The sequence below is a fragment of the Dermacentor albipictus genome, unplaced genomic scaffold, assembly GCF_038994185.2.
Source record: "Dermacentor albipictus isolate Rhodes 1998 colony unplaced genomic scaffold, USDA_Dalb.pri_finalv2 scaffold_13, whole genome shotgun sequence".
Taxonomy (NCBI): domain Eukaryota; kingdom Metazoa; phylum Arthropoda; class Arachnida; order Ixodida; family Ixodidae; genus Dermacentor; species Dermacentor albipictus.
The window spans coordinates 14,681,856-14,701,899 of NW_027225567.1; the positions used below are offsets into that span (position 1 = coordinate 14,681,856).

Genomic DNA, 20,044 nt, shown 5'->3' on the forward strand with positions numbered 1-20,044 from the left:
TGTGGCACTCTCTAAACGCGAGATGGACGCCTGGAGCTACATCACTTACAGAGACCAATAAATACACACGGCTGTCTGATCGTCCTGCGAACAGAGCTTGTGGTGGTCGTGGTATCTATATTATGCGGCATGCCAGTTTCAGGGCCCCTTTAAGAAGGGCACTAACAAAGACAACAAAAGTTGGTTTCATGAGTTCTGCCTGAGTCGCCACTGATATCACGCAGTTGCTCGAGCACAAATTGTGAAACAATAACGTATGAGCCATAGGAAACGAACAGTCATGTCGGCAAAAAAGAAAAAAAGCAGGATATGTATTGTGATAGGTAACCCCAAGCGCCACAGCACAAGGTGAAGCTAAGTTGCAGTTCGGCACATAATAGGATTTCTTCTGCTTACAACGGTGCACGCACATGAACATTTCACTTTACTACGATCTTTGCAATATGAACAGCATTGAAACGCAATGTAGAGATGAAACATTAAAGGGACTGACAACTACACCAAATGTTCCAGGATAAGGTGCCAGGAGAAACAGCCGAGATGTGCTTGCACTTTTGCGACAATCCAGCAGTGCACGAACACTTTGCCTCCACGATCGATGGATCCCGAAATGCGTCGGCGATTCTCACCAAAATCTCGTGCGGGTCCGCTGTCACGCCGGAGGTTTGCACACACGCGCGACCACTTCTGCTTAATTACTCTTTGTACCACTGGTACCGACTAAAATGAGGTGCTCGGCGTCCACTACCCGTTCTCCCCCCCACAAAACAGCGCGAATTAACATCGCAGTGCAACAAACTTAAAGTTTTCACCAAGGAAAGCGTACGCGGGGACCTCCGTAAAGCCGCCATACTGCACAGTGTAGCCAGACCGGGCCAGGCTTCGCAGCGCCCCCTAATGTTGATTTGAGTTGCGAATAGAGCCAGCGCCCGCCGCTAGAGGCGCAACCGTGCATGAGAGGGCATGCGAACGCCGCTACCGCTGTGGTTGTGTGTGGGGCAGCCTCGGTATTCTAGCTTTCTCCACTTCCTCAACCGTCGCTTTAGTTTTACGTAACTATTTTTCACATTGAATATGCTTAAATTGCTGCCTGAGCGCGTCTTCTGCCTTGATATGAGCGCCCAGGACGAAAGAAAAGCCGCTCATAACATGGAGCTTGCGGCGGTCTCAGACGACAAAAAATTTTAAACATCTGGGATTTTAAGAGCCAGAACCGCGATACGATTATGAGGCACGCCGTAGTGGGGGACTCAGGATTAATTAGGGCCACCTGGGATCTTCGAAAATGCACCTAAATTTAAATAAACGTAAATAAATGTCTGAATAAGATTTAGGTAAGGTTAATGCAAGACAAACTTCGCTACTAAATGTCTTTAAATGCACCTAAAGGTCTGCAAAGCGATGCCATTTCTGAATGAGATTTAGGTAGGATTAATGCAAGACAAACTTCGCTACAAAATGTATTTAAAATTCACCTAAATTTAAATAAACGGGTGTTTTGCATTTCGCCCCCGTCGAAATGCGTCCGCTGTACACGGCCGGGCAGTCTCGGTCCAGATTTCTTCATCATGGCCGTTCGCCTCAGCACTTCGGTGGGCTCCGCTTTTTAATATTTGCCTGAAATTAAACACCGCGCATTCGCAACAAAGCGCCAGTGGTCCCACTTATCACCAGATGCAAACATATGGGCTGTTGCACCCCCGCTTATTCGTAAGTAAGCGCCAACTCTCCGTTGCGCATAGCGCCAGATTGTTCGCCGAGCACAGCTGTTCACTTTCTGTTAAACTGTGGCAGAGAAGGACTCTGACTGTGGGCAGTATCTTATAAGGAGATCAAAAGAATGAAATTGTTATTGCAAAGGGCTGCTGCCGCAGAATACTTAAGGACAAACAAAAGGAAATTGAGCTGCTCCGTGCCCTTAAGATTTCTCCGCAAAGCGATGCCATTTCTGAATGAGATTTAGGTAAGATTAATGCAAGACAAGTTTCGCTACTAAATGTCTTCGGTGCGGCTTTTAGCAACGGATTAAGGCGAACGTGAAGTGTTAGGACCTGCACAGTTGAAATTAGCTGTATTGTAATTAGGCAATCGCCTTAGCAAGCAGTCGTTTTATAAGCGTCAGTAAGCCGAGCACTTATTCACGCTGCTCATGGTTCCGACGCAGAAACGACGAGACTAGGTATTTTGGTTTTAATGCGCAACTATTTACAATATGTTAAAACTTTATAAATCGATTAGGAAAAGAAATAGAACGTGTTGGTGCAAAAACAACATACAAGCACGATCATTTATTTATCATGTAAAATAAGCGGAGCGAAATACAGACAGCACAGAGGCGTCCGGTCACGAATGGTCCACCATTCACAATGCAAGAAGTTTGTTCAAAGCATGACACTGATATAATAAGCATAAAGAAATAACATCAAATGTGAAATATATGCATTGGGGGGCAGGAAACAAACACCAGCAAACGAATGGCAATAAATATAGAATGCATAATCGATTGTTTCTATAAACAAGAAAGTGTAAAGCATAAGCGTTTCATAACACATGGCAAAACAACTCTCTAAACGAACACAAGTAGCCACATCACAAATACAGCAATTTTTTTTTTGTTAAATGGCTTGTTAGAGATACCACCATCCTACTTCTTCAGCTGTTACATGCAACACATGTTCGACATCGTTGTCCCACCCCGCCACTTCAACTAAACAGCCCAGCACTCGAAAAATAGCGCAGCACATGCACATTACGCGCCCGATCACTCAGCTCGCCTCGCACTGCGCACGCGTTTCGGTACGCGAACGATGCCCTCTGTGGCACCGTGGCGCCGCGTCGCGGCACCTTTGGGCAGCATATGAACCTCTCCCATAGCGTGACGGCGGAGTTCCGTGACCAGAAAAACATGGAAGGACTCTGGTATTACCCACTGAGCGTAAGCAAGGCAACAGTTCTCAGAATTCTGAGCCACCTGTGCTATGCACTTCTTGTATCAGAGGCCACGTGTGAATTTCTCGGCAGTGCCACTAGGTGGTGGAGAGTGTCCAGAATGAAGCACAAGAGCCCAGTTGCCACATGACACATTTCTCAACACTCGCATGCACTGGTGTGCCATGCATTTACTGGCCACCTACAAGCTTCGTGGCAGCGGCGCCTGATGGCACCAAGTGATCTTGGGAAGCGCGAAAGAGGAGTCCCCAAAGCAGTACATGATACATACATAACTAGTTTCAACAGTGGCAGTGCGTTGCGTTGCTACATTGATTCAATGCTAAACGTTTTACAGTCAACAGTCATTGCGAGATGAATTCTGCCCAATTTATTGGGTAGTGCCTTGAGCACTATTCTCTATCACTCACCTTTGTGTACATTACATCTAGTACACATTGGCACAGATTGATTGGTCAGGCATATGGGCAGACCAAAAAGAACTAAGCACACTTTTCATTGCACAGTTATTAAGTGCATTGACAAAATGCCTCTCGCTACTAGCGGACGTTGCTATCATGCAAAAGCAGAAATAAGGCCCCAGTAAGTTTTCACGCTAGTAATGCATCAATTAAGCAAGAGTTTGTGTGATAGCAAGTCGTATAGTTATCACATTATTGGGCTTAGAAGAAAATTATGCAGATCCCCGCACTGTGGGAATCTATGTTGCACAAACCATTTTGCAGGTAGCTTGCTATCCAACATCATGACATTCTGCAAAGCATCACCAGACATCATTCTTATCATAGCATGCATGTCATGCATATCCTGATTATATCGAGCTAAAGAAATTACCATGACTGCATCTATGACTGCATCATGACCACGAGTATGTGATTCATATCATGCATATACTAATATTGTCATCAGCCTATTTTTACATCCACTGCACGACGAACGCCTCTCCCAGTAGCCGATTGCCACTTGCGCTTGCAAATTTGCTTATTTTCTACCGTCCTCTACTGTGCTTCCCTTCCCTTGGCACACATTCTATAACTCTAATGGTCCACCAGTTATCTGTCCTATGCATTACATGGCCTGCCCAACTCCATTTTTCTTTTCTCTTGATGTAAACTAGAATATCGGTTATCCCCATTTGCTCTCCGATCCACACCACTCTAAAAATGCAGGTCAGGGCATACAGATGTGCTCCGTCATCATATCTGTTCACCCTTTGGCTTTAGGCGTCAGGACTGCCGACACCATTTTGTCAGACTCTCTTGAATTTCTGAACACATTTATTCATTTGTACATCCACATATTATTCACTAAAAAAGAAGCCCCACAAAGACGCCATCCAAGACAGAAAAGGACAATGTGCCCACACATATTTTTGGCAGGTTTGTTTAACTTGTGTTTTGGAAGTACCTCCACGTAAGCCAACATTGCTCACTTTCCACACACACACGCACATGTACACGCATGCACGGCACACAAGACGAATATTAGATGGTTGACTTGTCCCAGCTCCTGCCTTCCTTTGAAAAATGGGAAATTGCAGGTCATCCAAGCTAATCCATGCAGCTGAACGAATTATGGAAGGAACATAAGATGCCAACAGTTCCTGTGCAGGCCTCAACTACTTCAGTGCACCTCAGTTCACTATGACACTTGTAGATTAAAGTTACCTTCTAGATGCCACTGCCATGCTGTCTTGGTGGCTGTCAAATGTTTGTCACAAAACACAGCATAGGGTTGAGTTGTCAGACACAGAGCAATGTGATAAATGAAGTAGAAGGTGACAATAATTATGAAATTAAAACAGACTTAAAATAAGTGGAGACAATGAAATGGTAAAAACTAAAAGTAGTGAGTTCATTATGAGAGAGCGCTAGCTGTGTTCCTTCAAAGAGGCGGTAAAAGAAAGATGTAGAGCAGCCACACAAATTCACATCATCCAATTCATGAAGCGTTCGTACAGACGCATATAAATATATAATATGTACAAAATGTGTCACGTCACTGTTTGCTCCTAAGAGAGAGCTGCTTTTCTGGCAAGCTTTAGGTCAACGTGTCCTCTGGAATGGCCAAATCGGACTCCTGAAAGAATGCAGGACAAAAATAAAGAAATATAGTCGGAAGACTAAGCCACTTTCAGTAACTACAAACAACTTGTTTGTATTTTTTAAATGAGCACCTCTGGATAAGCTGCAACACCTTTATAAAGGGGCCCTAAACCACTCGGGGAAAAAAAAAAATTCTGGGGGTATTCATGCTAAAACCACAATCTGATTAGGAGGCACACCATAGTGGGTGGGATTCGGGATTAGTTTTGACCACCTGGGGTTCTTTAGTATACCCAAGTACAGGAGCATTTTTGCATTTTGCCCCCCATCGAAATTCGGCCACCGCGGCAGTGATGAACCAGTAAACTTAGTAGCACAATGCCCTAGCCGCTAGCTAAGCTAAGCTACTACAGCGGGTACCACTCAGGAACACTTAAGAGCCAGACCACTTCGAACACTTTTGTGAACATTCTCCTACGATATGTATTTTAATAGATAAAATAACAGAGGAGTTCTGCCATTCTGAAGTGTAGTGGCACACGGCGTTTTGCAGTTGCCTTCTCACAGCATTGCTTAGCATTATATGTACCATGTGGCTGCCAATGAAGCCCCGTGAGGATGGATACGAGCTCCTGCAAGCACTTGAGCCGCGCTTGTCAAGTAATAAAGCGGAGATTTCTTTGGCTCTTTCCCGCACAGTGCGTGGATGGCTGTCTGGCTGAGTGGACGGTGCTGATCCCAGAGACAGCTTGAAGAGCCACTAAAGAGAAACGCTGAACTAGTTTAGGCTGGTGAATTTTGCGGTAACAGGTTGATTATTAGAAGAATGTGAATGTCAAAATTGAATTTCTTCAATTTTGAGCCAATACCAACGCGCCTTTAACACTGTCTGGGTGGAGTCAGATTTCAAAGTACTTAATTCACAGTTTGTGCTGTTTTGGCCCAGTAAAAGATCCTCAATCTTGGCAAGGTCAGTTTATGGCTTTTTTTTGGTTGGTGGCTCTTGTTGTGCCACGGGACACTCCCCCTTGCAGGAGCAGAGGGAGGAGCAGCTCCTCTGCTTCCTGGAACATCCACAGCGTCCCGAGCAGCACAGTCCTCGGCACTTGCAGGCAGCCGCCGATGTAGAGCGCTTCAGTAAACGATAGCAAGACAAGCACTTGAAGGCCAACCACAACAAGATTCAGGACATCCAGAACAAGCATTTCTAATCGTGTATATATAGCCCGAAACAACCTAAAAATGCAGTAGCAAGTACACCACTGTCACACTCAAACAGTATAAGCATAGATGTGCCAAGCAATTCACTATCATCATCAGACTATTTGTATTGCAGAATACAGGCCTCTCTCGAAAATTTTCAATTACCGTACCCACGTCCGCTGCCAGTGAGCCCCTCTTGTGCCTGAGCATTTTCAAATTTCATCGCATGAACTAATTCTCTGCCGTCCTTGACTGCAGCTCCCTTTTTTCTGGCACCCATTGTGATACTCAACAGACCGGTGGTTATCTACACTACGCATTACATGGCCTACCCAGCTCCATTTCTTTCCTCTATAATGTCAACCAGAATATTGGCTAACTTTGTTTGCTCTCTAATCTGCACTGTTGTTTTCCTGTTTATCAATGTTGCGCCTAACATTTTTCGTTCCATCAGTCATTGCGCCGTACTCAACTTCATCTTTCCGTTGGTAAAATGCAATGATTGTGGACTTTTGAAGGATAGCAGTAAGCTGACTTGGTTGGAATGCATATGGCGGGCATTACCCGTTTCTGCTCTTACAACCAATTACATTGATTCATTTCTGTAATGTCACACTGGCGACAAACTTCCTTCAACATTGCTCTCTCCTGGCAACTATGTTTTCCAGTACAGAGGGAAAGTTCCGTGCAGTTTTGCAGGCGGAGCCTGTGCTGAATTATAAGTATAGATGTTTGGCATAGATGTGAAGCAGCCTTTGTGCTAATTTGACATATGTGTGGACACGCCCCATAAAGCTTGCGAAACTTAATGGTTTTGATACCACATCTCAAAATGCTAAACCATGAAATGTTGAGAACCAGTGCCTGCCTGGACAGCCAGGTGTCCACAGCGTGACAGCGGAATCGGCATGCGTGCATGCAGTTCAGGGAGTTGTGCAATGCCCATCTACTACCAGTTGTCCGTGTCATCTGCTAAGGTACTATTCAAAGCCCGTTATGCCAAGGTTATTTAGATTGTTTACATTACTAACTCGTAAGCAATTTAACCAAAGCAAAATTTTGTTGCAGTTGCCCATCTAAGGCCCCTGAAGCAAGCCTTCACCTCCAGTTTAGAGCCCTAAGGCTGTGAACCGCAAACAATATTTTTGTACAGCTCTATTCATTTCTTATAGACTGTACTTACTGGCTTATCTTAGCAATAATAGCATCACACTGTCATGCAAGTTATTAATGAAGGACAAACAGAATGGGAAAATTGATTGTTACAAAATGTAGCTCTTGAGAGACATTTCAAAGCGATGCCATCTTTATTTTGCTTTAGTGTGTGTGCTACTGCTGTCCACAACATTAAGATGAACTCCTCACTTTGATAAATTTTGCCAGTTTTAAGAAACCACATCTCAATATAACGAATGGCTGGAACTAAATTATACTTCTGGAACCAAACAAACAAACCATAATATTGTCTTTATCACATTAAGAGAGTTCATTAGGACAAAGTATACTTCATTTGGTGTGGCCTTACATCTAAACATCTACACAGGGAAGAACTTCATGCATATTTTAAGCATCCGAGGCAGATGTGTTTCTAAAGATCACACATGGCCATTTCTGCACTCTGCTTTCTTCAAAATGCAGTTGTGACAGCTTGAAATGGAATCCACAACCTTTCGGTCTTAAAATATCTGCACATTCACTTGGGCAATAAAATATTTGCAATGACTTGCGCCCGTTGATTGTGGGTGCTCCTAAGCTTAACAGGAAATGTGTTACCACATCTGCTAACACCGGGACAGAGAGCCCAGAAAACAAAGTACTAGTTTGAAATTCACATAGCCATTTTCTAGCCATTTCTTAGCCACAAATTTTAGCCGCTTTAAGGACAAACAGAGCAGGGACAGCTGAAATGAACGGCCATGTTCGTTCAAAAACATGAATACCTAATTTTTTTGTTTCTAGACAGTGTAGCAATCTTGCCCATTTCAATACTGCGGTAGACGTTGTGAGGAACCTTGTATGTCAATTTGCTTTTTCACCACTGCTGTTCAGCCTAACCAAAGTTCTAGATGTATGGAAAATGAGAAATGCTTCAAAAATGTGTAGCTTAGCATTAAGATGGCTTTTCTTAGAGTTCATCTACTGCATTAGTAACTTATTTATCAGTCTGTTGTATTAGTAACACTGATTAGTAACTAGTAACAGATTAGATTAGTAATTAGTAACACAGAGACACCACCACTGGCCAATCCGGCATTCACTGTGCAAAAGCTTATGCCATTTTGTGAAAATCTCTTCAAGCAAACACAATGCAGACTTATACCCGTGTCACACGGGCGTTTGGAAGGCCTTCCAACCGATAGTCAGTTGACTCAAAGGTCAAGTTCGAGCTGCTACACGGGCGGTTTCGACGGCCGCCGAGTCAATAGTCTATCGAGTCAACGGAGCAACTTACAACTCTATCGAAATCTCGATGGCCTTTGAGCAACGGAAACGGAAACAGCGCGAACATGCCCTCTCGTTCACAGTGTGCTCCAACTCACGGTTAGAAAGAACAAATCAAACCAGAATGCTCTAAAAATACTATATATGAGTGTTATCAATTATTCAATAAAGTGATTTTGCCACTTGATATGCGCGAACTACACACACTCTCGACAACAGCGACGTGCAGCGACGCAAACGTTGCCGCAGTTTCGCTACTCAACAACTTAAAAACTAAACATATATGTAAGGCAATGTATAAACAAACATAAAAGAAATTATAGTGCTTTTAGGTGGTTTTATAGTTGTTTAACTTTTTATGACATGAAAACGAAAATAGAGATACGCAACGCCACACAATTTGGCGAGAAACGCCGGAACCACTCAACGGCCTTTCAAAAGTGCCGTGTAGCAGCGCGACAACTCCATTGAGTCGATAGAGTTCTGGCGTTTCGAAGGCCGTCGACTGGAAGGCCTTCCAAATGTGCCCGTGTGACACGGGTATTATTTCATTTTGCTTAAAGCAAAGCCAGTAGGATAATTAACAGAAAGAAAAGTGTGCTGCTCACAGGCTGTCATTCCTGCACAAAAGAAAGTAGCATTTTACGTTAGGGCATGACAGAAATTCAAGATGGACATGTGCATGTTTCTGGACACTGATGCCACTGATAAACATTTTCCCTTGCATTGCATTGCCTGAAGTTATTAAATAAGCAATACATACAGTCCAATTGAGTTCTGGGGTCTTACGTGCCAAAACCATGATTTGGTTACGAGGCATGCCATAGTGAGGGACTCCCGATTAATTTTAACCACCCGAGGATTTTTTTAACATGCCCCAAATGCATGGGGCCACAGGTGTTTTTGCATTTCGCCTCCATCAATATGCGGCCGCCACGGCTGGGATTTGATCTCGTGACTTCGTGCTTAGCAACGCAACACCCCAGCTGCTAAGCAATCACGGCCCGTATGCAGTCAAACCTTCTTTTAACAAGGACACATCCAATAAAAGATACCTTCTTTTTAATCTGATATTCACTTTAGGTTAACACACTAATATCAGCAAAAAAAAAAAAATATATATATATATATATATATATATATATATATATATATATATATATATATATATATATATATATATATATATATATTGTAATCGAGTCTGCATAAGAAACGAAAGTGTGATGTCTCCGATGGGCCAATTGTGATGGCCCACCAGTGGCTTGTCATGTAAATGCATGGCAAGTGAGCAACGCTAACCCTTTGCATGGTCGTTAATGAGCAACCATGTGATCACTCAGGACTGGCATGTGGGCTTTCCGACTAAGGGGCCAGCCAAGTCAAGCTGCTGGACATGCGTCCGGAATGTGTAGTTTTAAGTTGCACTTACTGCGTACTTCACATTCTTATCGCCAGAACACATATTCTGAACTGTCGGCTAACAAATATTCATTTCAATGTACCCAATAGTGCCTTGGATCTTGAATTTTGATTTTATATACAGCAGTAGAATATTCCTTGCAATAAAGCATGGCCAAGGAAATTTTCAGCTTACTTCGTTACATCCAAGTATTATATCGGTGTTCTTCATGTAAAAGTTTTACTATCTACAGAACTTTCTTTTACACACAGCTGACTGCTGTCTACAACATGCTATCCGGATATACAGGAGACTTCCTTTGCTTCGACTCCAGTTAACTTGATTTCTTGGTTAATTCGATCCTGACCAAAAGTTCTGGCTGGAGCACATGCATATTTATGGGCCCAAATTTTTATTTTGATCCTAAAAATGGCTTTTGTCAAATAATTAGAACTTGGCCAGTACGTATGCCTAAACTCTATGGTGACCCCAATAGCGACACCCTTACTGGCAGCGTCTCTTGGCAGAGCTTAGGGGACAGTGAGAGCGTTGAATGAATGTCATCCTCTCATACAAAACACTCACTTTTTACGTGCTATAGGAAAACTTTCAAGCAATAATGGTAGCTCAATGTCTGATTACGGTATTTGCCTTCTTTTCTTTCCCAGGAAAATTGGGCCAGGAATTGCGTTAGCGATGTTCGTGTGCTTTGCTGCATAAAGGCCAACCTTCATGGAGGAATCTTTAGCACCAAATTTCGTGCAGCGAAAAATTAAGTGCGAAGCGCCGCCGCATATTCATCACCCCACACTCCATGCAAGCAAGAACAGGCTAATGCTGCCGACCATGCAGCTGACACAGCCCGCGAGGAGTTATTGTGGCCAGAATAGGTCTATTTGAATGTCAAATGGAACCAAACGGCTGTGCTACTTTCTCAATGGTCCATACATTGGTCCAAATGAATCAGCTACACTTTTTTGGCATATTTTTCTGCATGTTGTTTAACTCGACTCGCTGGATAATTGGATCAATTTCGTTGGTCCTGGCAGGGTCCAATTAACGGAAGTCAACTGTAGTCGCTGCACATAAACAAGAGGAGGTGAGAAAAACAGCATAACATCCATACCACAAAGAAAACTGAAAAATCAAGAAGAACAGTGATTTCATAAAACAATGAAATCATAATCTACAAATTTTTGCCTGTCCTCTTTTGACAAGTGCCAGGTGTGGTGCAGGAGTTACCTATACACGCATGCATGCCAAAAGCGATTCCCCTAACTCCATTAATGAAGTCCCCCTTCCAAGGCACAGAAGAGCAATAACATACCTTCATGGCTTTAGGCTCCTGCGACTTCCGCTTGCGGCTGGCCTGAAGGGAACAAAAGAAGAGTGATTCAATTCAACATCACAAACCAACCCAAAGGCTACGAGAGGTGCTGAAGAGAAGGGCTCTGGATTAATTTTCACCACTATGGGTCGTTCAATTTGCACCCAAAACATGATACACAAGCTTTATCTTTTTCCCATCTTGTCCCCTCCGAAATGTTGAAATTACAATTAAATTCTGAGCTTTTACGTGCCAAAACCATGATACGACTATGAGGCACGCCATAGTGGGGGGGCTCTGGATTAATTTTGACCACCTGGGATTCTTTAACGTGCACCCAATGCACGGTGCCCATCAAAATGTTGCCAGCGGGAATCAAACATGCGACTGCAGGTTAAGCAACAGAATGTTGCAGCCACTTTCCAACTGCAGTGGCAACACCGACGGGCCTCGCTCAACCATCACAGCATTCCAGATTTCAATAAGAAGGCGCAATGCAGCGGGGCGGTGTAGTTTAGTTCAATCTGTACAGACTACCATTGAAGGAGACCGCAGCCACATTTAGTGTGGCAGTACCGGTGGTCCGGCATACCACTTGTCCTTGGCCACCGACTAGCTGGTATTCTTCCTGGAGATCTCGTCTTTCCTGTTTTCTTGGGGTGCGGCTGATAGTAGCCCCCATCGTAGGCGCCCTCCCCCTAACACAACATGCAAAGTACTTACATTATGTACAGTGTGCACAGAGGCATTACATGTGCGTGCCAGTGGTGAGGTGCATAGAAAGAATGAAGTTGGCATGAAGAAGGAAGTGGGAATTGATGGACAGCTTACATGCAGTTGCAATGATTGGATTTTGGCCTTCATCTCATCGGAAGGTGCACATTCAGTGTAAAGGAAGGTGGATTTAGCCAGGAGATTATAACTCTGGGCCAACTCTCACTTTCATATTTACATGTGAAGTAGTGCAATGCTCTTGTTAGACAACTGCTAGTATGAATGAAATTTGCTGCACATAAGAGAGCAGAATTCTACCAACCATAGGAAGCAAAATTTCACCCTAGGGCCTCAAACCGAAATTTCATCAAACTAGGGCCTCAATTTTTTTCAATAGAAGTTACAGAAAATTGACAAGTTGAGAAAGAATTGCATCTGTCATAGCCTCTATAACTGACAATATATAGCAGCTTACATGATATTTTTATGTTTACGATGGTTTTGCAAAAGTACTTGTGAATTAGTTGAGTTTTCATAGTGCTGCACAAAATATCAATTTTGTCCACTTAAGATGTCTAACGAGTGCAGGCTACATAAGTTATGTTTCATTATGCTTAAGTTAGAGTTGCAAGCACAGTGCTACACTTGTTAAATTATGTGATTTTCAACAATTTCTGTAAAAAAAATGGTGTAAAATTATCTACTCTAACAGTTGGCAGATTTGAACTTTCTTTCAAATGCAACAAATGACATTAAATGTGGCGCAGTGCATGCTGAGCAAAATGATTTCTTCATTCCCATGTACCAGAATAGGAGCTTCTCGGGAGAAGCTTCCCCTAAATTCATGCACACAACAGTGCTTTGAATGACGCTTCTTACACGGCAGCTTACCATTTCTAAGGCCATTCATAGAGGTGAAAAAGATTCACTCACGGTTACAACACTCCCCAATGCAACATTTGAATGCAGCTCTATATGCGTTTTCATTTCGCAATATATTGAGGCAAAAGATTTGAGGGAGACGTGTAGCAGAGTCGGCAGTTGTCGAAGATCTGCTCAGCGGGTCAGCATTGGAGGCTCCTGGCACGGACAGGGTTGGTCATCACAAGCCGTTCCCCTACCCCTCCCAAGTCTCTTGCTGCCATTAGATACGACGCATGAAAAAAGTAGTGGTGTGGTTGATTACGATTCTTATGTTTCATTCCTTTATCTGTGACCCAATAGAAATTGGTGCACTCTCACATGGTATACGACCCGACTCACGTGCCAATTGTCTCAAATGGTTTTTTGTGTTGTACGTCACAGGAAGCCAATACTATAGTTGAGAGAAATTGATCCTATGGCTATCACCAGCTTCAATTGTTTTTAGTCCTTTCTCAAGTATGAATCCTCAGTTCACAGTAAGGCCCAACCTATGAGCAATTCCATGTGAGGGCACCCTGGGCAAGGATAATGGGAAGGATTGTGCATGTTAGTTGAGTAGGAAACGAATGGAGGTGAGACACAAGGCTTGTGTGTGTAGCTAGGGATGCACATGCATGAATGCGATAATGTGGAACAACAATGCTTGGACTTGGCGACGAATTTCCTTGGTCCATGGTGTCACGAATGGTAAACTAGGCAAGTGATCCTAACTAATATCTGTAAATATACAGCAGCAATCTAGCCTCACCTATTTCTTTTTAGCAACCCTGTAGTTGTGATAAAAGAGCCTAGTTGTGATAAAAGAGCCTCATAATTCTGTTGCACAACAACTGCTGCAAACATCTGAATGTTGCATTTGTTGAGCACAGGGCAGATTACTGTGAACGGGCCCAGAGTAATGAAGGTGAAACGTGCGGTTACCTGGCTCCGTTCACTGCTTGGACACCAGTCTGGATCATTTTCAACATCGTCAGGTTCCAGCTCGATGATCGACAACAGGTATTCATACGTGGGGGCTTGTAGCTTGAAGAGAGGCTTTGTCTGCAACAATGCACATGCCGCACAAGGTGTCACAACAAAACAAGGTGCTGTGCTAGTGACATGGTGCGGTTTCATAAATGTGTGGATATTGTTGCTGGGTTAGTCCATCAGCAAGTTGGCCTTAAAACTGCATAGATGTACACATCATATAAGGAAGACTGTTTTGTTATACCAAATTTTGTTATACTGACATTCAATACTTTATGCAGAATGAGTAGTCACAGATGAACTTCTCTTACACGGAAGGGGCTGCAAAATTCTCCAAATTACGACGAAATAGGCAAGAACAGGTTTGAATGAAAAAAAACAATTGTTTTGTTCAACTTGAGAGTCAGCAACGAAACAAACGGTTTCATACCGTGTTGACGGTATCATCACATTGGCGGTACAAAGCGAAGCCAGCCATGCTTTTATGTACACTCTGCCCCCGCAGCCGATAGTGTTGGTCACAGTGGGGCGATGTTATCATGAAAAGCACCAGCAGCCGGGAGACAAATGCTTCGTCTGCTTGTTGCTTAGATGCATCTTCAAAACTTGAGATTGCGCAACCTCCATCACTAAAAGAGCGAAGACGGTGCACAGGGCCACGCCATCTCAGCTCGCCCAGTCTTTGCACGTGTGGCAGGTCACCTCAAAAGCAGGGCACACAGGCTGTGTATGCAGTCAAGCCACACTGACGGCCATGCGCAGCCACAGCTGCGCTAGAAAAGGAGACGCACGTTAACGCTTGCCCCAATCACCCATGCGTTACCGGAAGCTCGCTCCTTTCCCCTTCCTCACGCGGGAAGAGTGTGCTCATCAAGCCAGCATCCTTCTTGGCTCACCCTTCCATCCTTTCACTTGTACCTACAGCACACAGTGCTCCAGGTACATGGGGTGTGATAGGTCACACATGGGGCGTGATAGAATCTCGTCACATTTTTACTTTACAAGGAACATGACACTAAACTGCTTTGGTGGCCGCTCTGGGTTGCACGATTGTAGAGGCAAGTTCTTAAGCAGCCACATGTATTTCAACCATTTGACCAACTGAGTCCTCAGAAATTTCTATTTAGTGCCTCGGTATTCCTTCACAGCGGCAGTGACATTTCGTTATATTCAAATTGTGTCAGGCACGTATGCAGGATGTTTTTTCGGGGGGGAGGGGGCAACCCAAGGTAACTTCTATGCAAATGAGGGGGGAGGGTGTACTTTACTAGAATAAATGTGAATAACGTCCACCATTCACCATAAAAACTCGTAAACCCACGAAAGAGAAATGAAATAAGCGCAGGAAAGAAGCGCAGGAAGAACACTGCCAAGAAGTAAAGAAGCCAAAATGTAAAATAAAGATTACTTTAGTAGAATACAACTTAAAAAAAAAAAACAGCAGTTGGAAACCAAGGCACAAAAACCGCGCGCGGTTGTGTTACTTCGCCAGGCAATTACAGAAGCAAACAAAATCGTCGCCATGCGGCCTTTTCAAAATGTAGTCATACTTGATACCTCCAGAGCGTCTGCTGTTCTTGAAGAGTCTTTTCATCGGTGGAAGCAATGAAGTGTGCTACAGACATGGACCAAGTGTATGGAGTCTGAGCATTTCACTCTTCAAAAGTCTGCGGTGCATTTCATTTCACTGCTGAACCCGTTTTACTCATGAAACTTCACTGCCAACTAAAGCGAAACTTAATAAACAGTGGCAGCAAAGCAAGCATGTTATTTCAGTTCAATAAAGAATTAGGGTTTGGCCATTCAACTGTAATTGGCGAGGAAAAATGTATAAAATTACGCGCTAATAATTTTATTTTTGTGGTTACCGCCTTATTTGGGGAACAGAAAAAGTTTGAAGTACGAATTATTTGCAGCCTCCCGGAGGAACAGTGGCTGGCGGTTATGAGGGCGTGGGCGGGGTTTCACTGCAGACATAATTTGTATCCGACTACAGTAGCGCATTTTGAATGAGCTCTGGAAGAACTATAGAGAAATATATATTTGAGGAACCATCACAGTTCTTTTGGATCCCTCGTTTATGCTCTACCAAGTTAAGTGCTGCAAACGACTTGTATTGTTATTTGGGAAGTTACGTAGCAATGCTTGGCTGCCAGTCCAGCACAACCTCGTAGGGCGCAGGACGCTGCGATTCGTGCTATCCCCACTGCAGAAGCTAGGCAAGACACTTATATAAGCACAGCATAGAAGTGGCTACGTCAGGCCGCTCGACTGGTAACTGTAGAAGCGTCATTCGAAGCACATGGAATTGTTATCCACTTCTGGCGGCGTTTTTTCTACATCCTCTTTAAATAAAAAGATGTTGATCTATAAATATTTTCATAAACAATGGTTCAATTTGTTAACTTTTGCTTTTTCTTCCTCTTTGGCTGTTGCCTCGGTTGCCGACAATGGATTCCTCACTAGGTCGCTTAATTTCTCAACGCCTTACAAATCTAGTTTCCAGTTGGCAATTTTGCGCAAAAAGTGCTCTACAATTAGGCAAAAACCAGACGAGGTAACGGATGACATCCATGTTGCTTATGGATTTAAGGGTTATTGCAGGGTTTCATGATGGACGCTGTTTCGCATTATTTTATTTTTCGCCTTATCTAACTCGTATCGCAGTTATATGGTTCCGAGAACCTGTCAGCGTCGCGGCGAGCCGTTACTCGAGGAAATAATGAAGCAAAAGGAAACATTAAACGCAATTGGCGTTTTCTCTGGCAGCAACTCGTTCCATGTGCATACAGACCAGCTGACCACGAACCGAATCCCTTTCTTGGTACCTGGATCAGTCTAAACGAAGAAGGCTGCACGAACGAAGCAACAGCGAAGCACAAGACCGTAGAAAAGATGGTGACAACTAAATGCATCTCGAGTTAATCGCGTGGGCACCGAATCGATGAGGGAACTGGCCTTCACAACCCAAAGGATGCCGATAACTACCGCCATCCAAAAGGAGTGAAAAAGGCAACAAAGTGTTGACCGCCGAATAGCTGTCAAGTTTCAACATTGATTTGGCGGCGCTATAGGAATGTGTATGAGAAGTGGTGGCGTGTGGGCGGGGAGAGGGGGTATGCGTCTTAATGTCGGGGGGGCGGGTACGTGCCTGAATTGGGTATAAACACACTTTGTTATGCTGAGTTTCAATATACATAGTGTTCATGGACAGGAAATAATAGAATGTTAAATACTTCATTATATCTAGAATTTCATTATATTCAAGTTCGTTATATCGACAGTTAACTGTATATTACTTTCGTTTTATCATTGGTTGTAATGCAAGTACCGAGCAGAGAAACAAAACGACACAGTGATACACTAGCCACAGAATAAGCCAGGGGAGCAATACAGAAATAGCACAGTTGAACCCTGCTTTACCATGCAAAAATGCCAAATTATTGGATATAACAAAGCAACTCTAGAATGTTGTCGATATCAGTGTGTACGATATATATATATATATATATATATATATATATATATATATATATATATATATATATATATGCTAACGAATATTTGATACAGGGTTTGCAATAGCTCTTGCGTACAAAATTAGTATGTTTTCATGGCCTTTAAGCACCCCAACAGTACATTTATAAGAAATAAAGCACCACATAATGCATGAAATCTTCACGGAAGACATTGTGTAAACAACAAGCAAACTTTTTTTTTATTGCTGACAAATGCTCATTTGGCCTTTTGCACATAAACCTCTGCCTACCACCACCACAAAGATGCTAATCAGGTTCAATTGCTTGAAATTACAGCTTGCGAAAATCTCATGGTCAAATACACAAATAAATTCACTAAACTTTGCTGAAAGCAAAATTCAAGAATTTCTTAGCACTTCGTAAAACTTAAAGGGACACCAAAGGCAAATAATCTCTAAGGCGTTAATATTGTCACAAACAGAGAGCCTTAGTAATCGAGAAACTGCAGTATATGCAGCACACAATTAGAGACTCCCCGGATGACGAAGGTACTGCTCATTTAAGCTCTGTCACTAGTTCTCAGCTACTCGTTATAAAAACACCATTGCATAGCTTTATAAGACGAAAGAAAATGCTACTTGCCCAGTTCATTTCATTATTTCTTAAAGAACTGATTGACATTACCCTTGACAACAACACAGGCGGTCGAAAGGTTTCGTTTTCGCTCGACTCTGCATTATAATAAAAGCTTTGAGCGCTAAAAACACACAGGAACTACAAAATGCTAAAAGCACGCACCAACTAGCCCACTTATCCATCCTTTTGCTCGACTCTGCGCCGCCCGTGCTTTCGTGTTTCAGTAGTTTCGTTATCTCGTAGTGCTGCGCTGGTTTCGCTGTTTCGCGAAACTCGCACAAACTGCAAGTAGCAGAGAACTCCCCTTCCGTGTGATGTATCGGGAAGCCCGAACTGCCCACGCCACTTGATGAAAGGCAGTTGCAGTGGCAGTGAATCCACCGCTCTGTCTTGGCTCGGTTTCTCCATGGCTGCGCGTTTGCGTTCCATGCAAAAATCCGTACCGCCGTCTGTCGGGCACCATTTTACTCACTGAAGGCAGCAAAGGACGGCAATGGCACATGCAACGTCACCATTCCCCGGTCGGGTGGCTGGATACTTGAATTGCGATAGAGGTGTTCGGACCCTTCAGATGAAATTTTCTCATAAACTAAGTCTTTTCTTGACATGAAACAAGCGTTGCCAGGAGTCTTGAATAGTATTTAAACAGTCCATGTCGACTTAGTATTTACCTTTAGTGTCCCTTTAAGGGCTTTGGAAGACTTAAACGTCTTATTTCCTTTTTTTTAAATTCTGAGGTTTCATTTGCCAAAACCACAATCTTATTATGAGGAACAGTGTAGTAAGACACTTTGCGTTAATGTTGGCCACCTAAAGAGCTTTATTGGCCACCCAATGCATGGCACCATGGGTGTTTTTGCATTTCACCTCTATCGTAATGTGGCTGCCATGGGAGGAATTTGATCCCACGACTTAATGTTTAGCAGTGCAACATCATAGCTGCTAAGTCACTACGCCGGGTAAAACAGTTTCACTTTCAAGGAACACTACAAAACCTGCAGATAAACTATGACATTTTTCTATTAGATGAAACTGTTATAATATGTTATCTTCTTGGGTTAGTAATAAAGCACTATTGAACAGTGCAACAAGGTGCATTGCAAAAAAGGGATGCCGCATTATGCGTTTCCCTGTCTTTTTGCACCGTTTACCAGCAATGAGCAGAAAAGCAATGCACGGGAGGGAGGGGGGTGTACCAAATAGAACACCAACAGGATCACAAACAACCCTTACGGCTCGAGGCTTCCGCTTGATCTTTTTGGCAGAACTGATGTTTTTGAAGTTTGCGAGTGCCTGCAAGCAATGAACAATGCCTTCACTGTACCACATCGGCAGTGGGTGAATTACCTCACTCTTCTCACTGCTACACCACTCTCAGCCTCACCCAAGTGATTCACGATCATTATGCTCTGTGACCCCTTATGAAAGAGGCTGAGCTTCAATTTCGCTTGCCCCCACAAGACCTTGAAGTATGTGAGCTTTACACCAACGCAATAGCTTTTCTAAACTTTTCTCAGGCTCAAATTGGCATGCGACATTGAATGCAACAAATGTAAATAGCAGATTTAAATACAGAAGGGAAAAAAGGAAAATCATAACTATCTCAGGATTCCATTGATTGTGGGCCTATTATGTGCCAGCCAAGCATGCTACTATGATTTAGAGCTACATTAGCTGCTACACAAATGCCACATAAAACCATATAAAACCGTTCCAATTTCTCAAAAGGTACAAGAATAAGATGCTACCAATAGAGTTACTGTATAGTACAATGAGCGAAAATGCACATGGGCAAAGAACTGGAGCTACTGCAGACTCGCCAAGCTTCAAATTTGAACAATGCTACAACCAAAGCCAAGAAATACTAAATTTTCGTACAAACACTAAAAGTTATATTACTGTATCAGTTCAGTTTTCTTTTTTTTAAACCACAGACTGCTTCATAAGGACTTTA

At 43.2% G+C, this 20,044-nt stretch overlaps 1 protein-coding gene across 2 annotated transcripts in view; it reads right to left on the reverse strand.

Moving 5' to 3' along the window:
• Nucleotides 1-4,208: 4,208 nt before the first annotated feature.
• The window catches only part of LOC139051660 (chromosome-associated kinesin KIF4A-like), an 82,859-nt gene continuing 67,023 nt past the window's right edge, over nt 4,209-20,044 (reverse strand). The window contains exons 14-17 of one of the 2 annotated variants that reach the window (XM_070528613.1): nt 19,324-19,383; nt 13,928-14,047; nt 11,369-11,410; nt 4,209-5,028 (exon numbers count right to left, since the gene is read on the reverse strand). In XM_070528613.1, the coding sequence (XP_070384714.1) occupies nt 4,990-5,028; nt 11,369-11,410; nt 13,928-14,047; nt 19,324-19,383 (261 nt within the window). In that variant the 3' untranslated portion in view covers nt 4,209-4,989. Of the gene's footprint in view, nt 6,127-11,368; nt 11,411-13,927; nt 14,048-19,323; nt 19,384-20,044 lie in introns of both variants that reach the window. The other variant, XM_070528612.1, reaches the window with a different exon arrangement.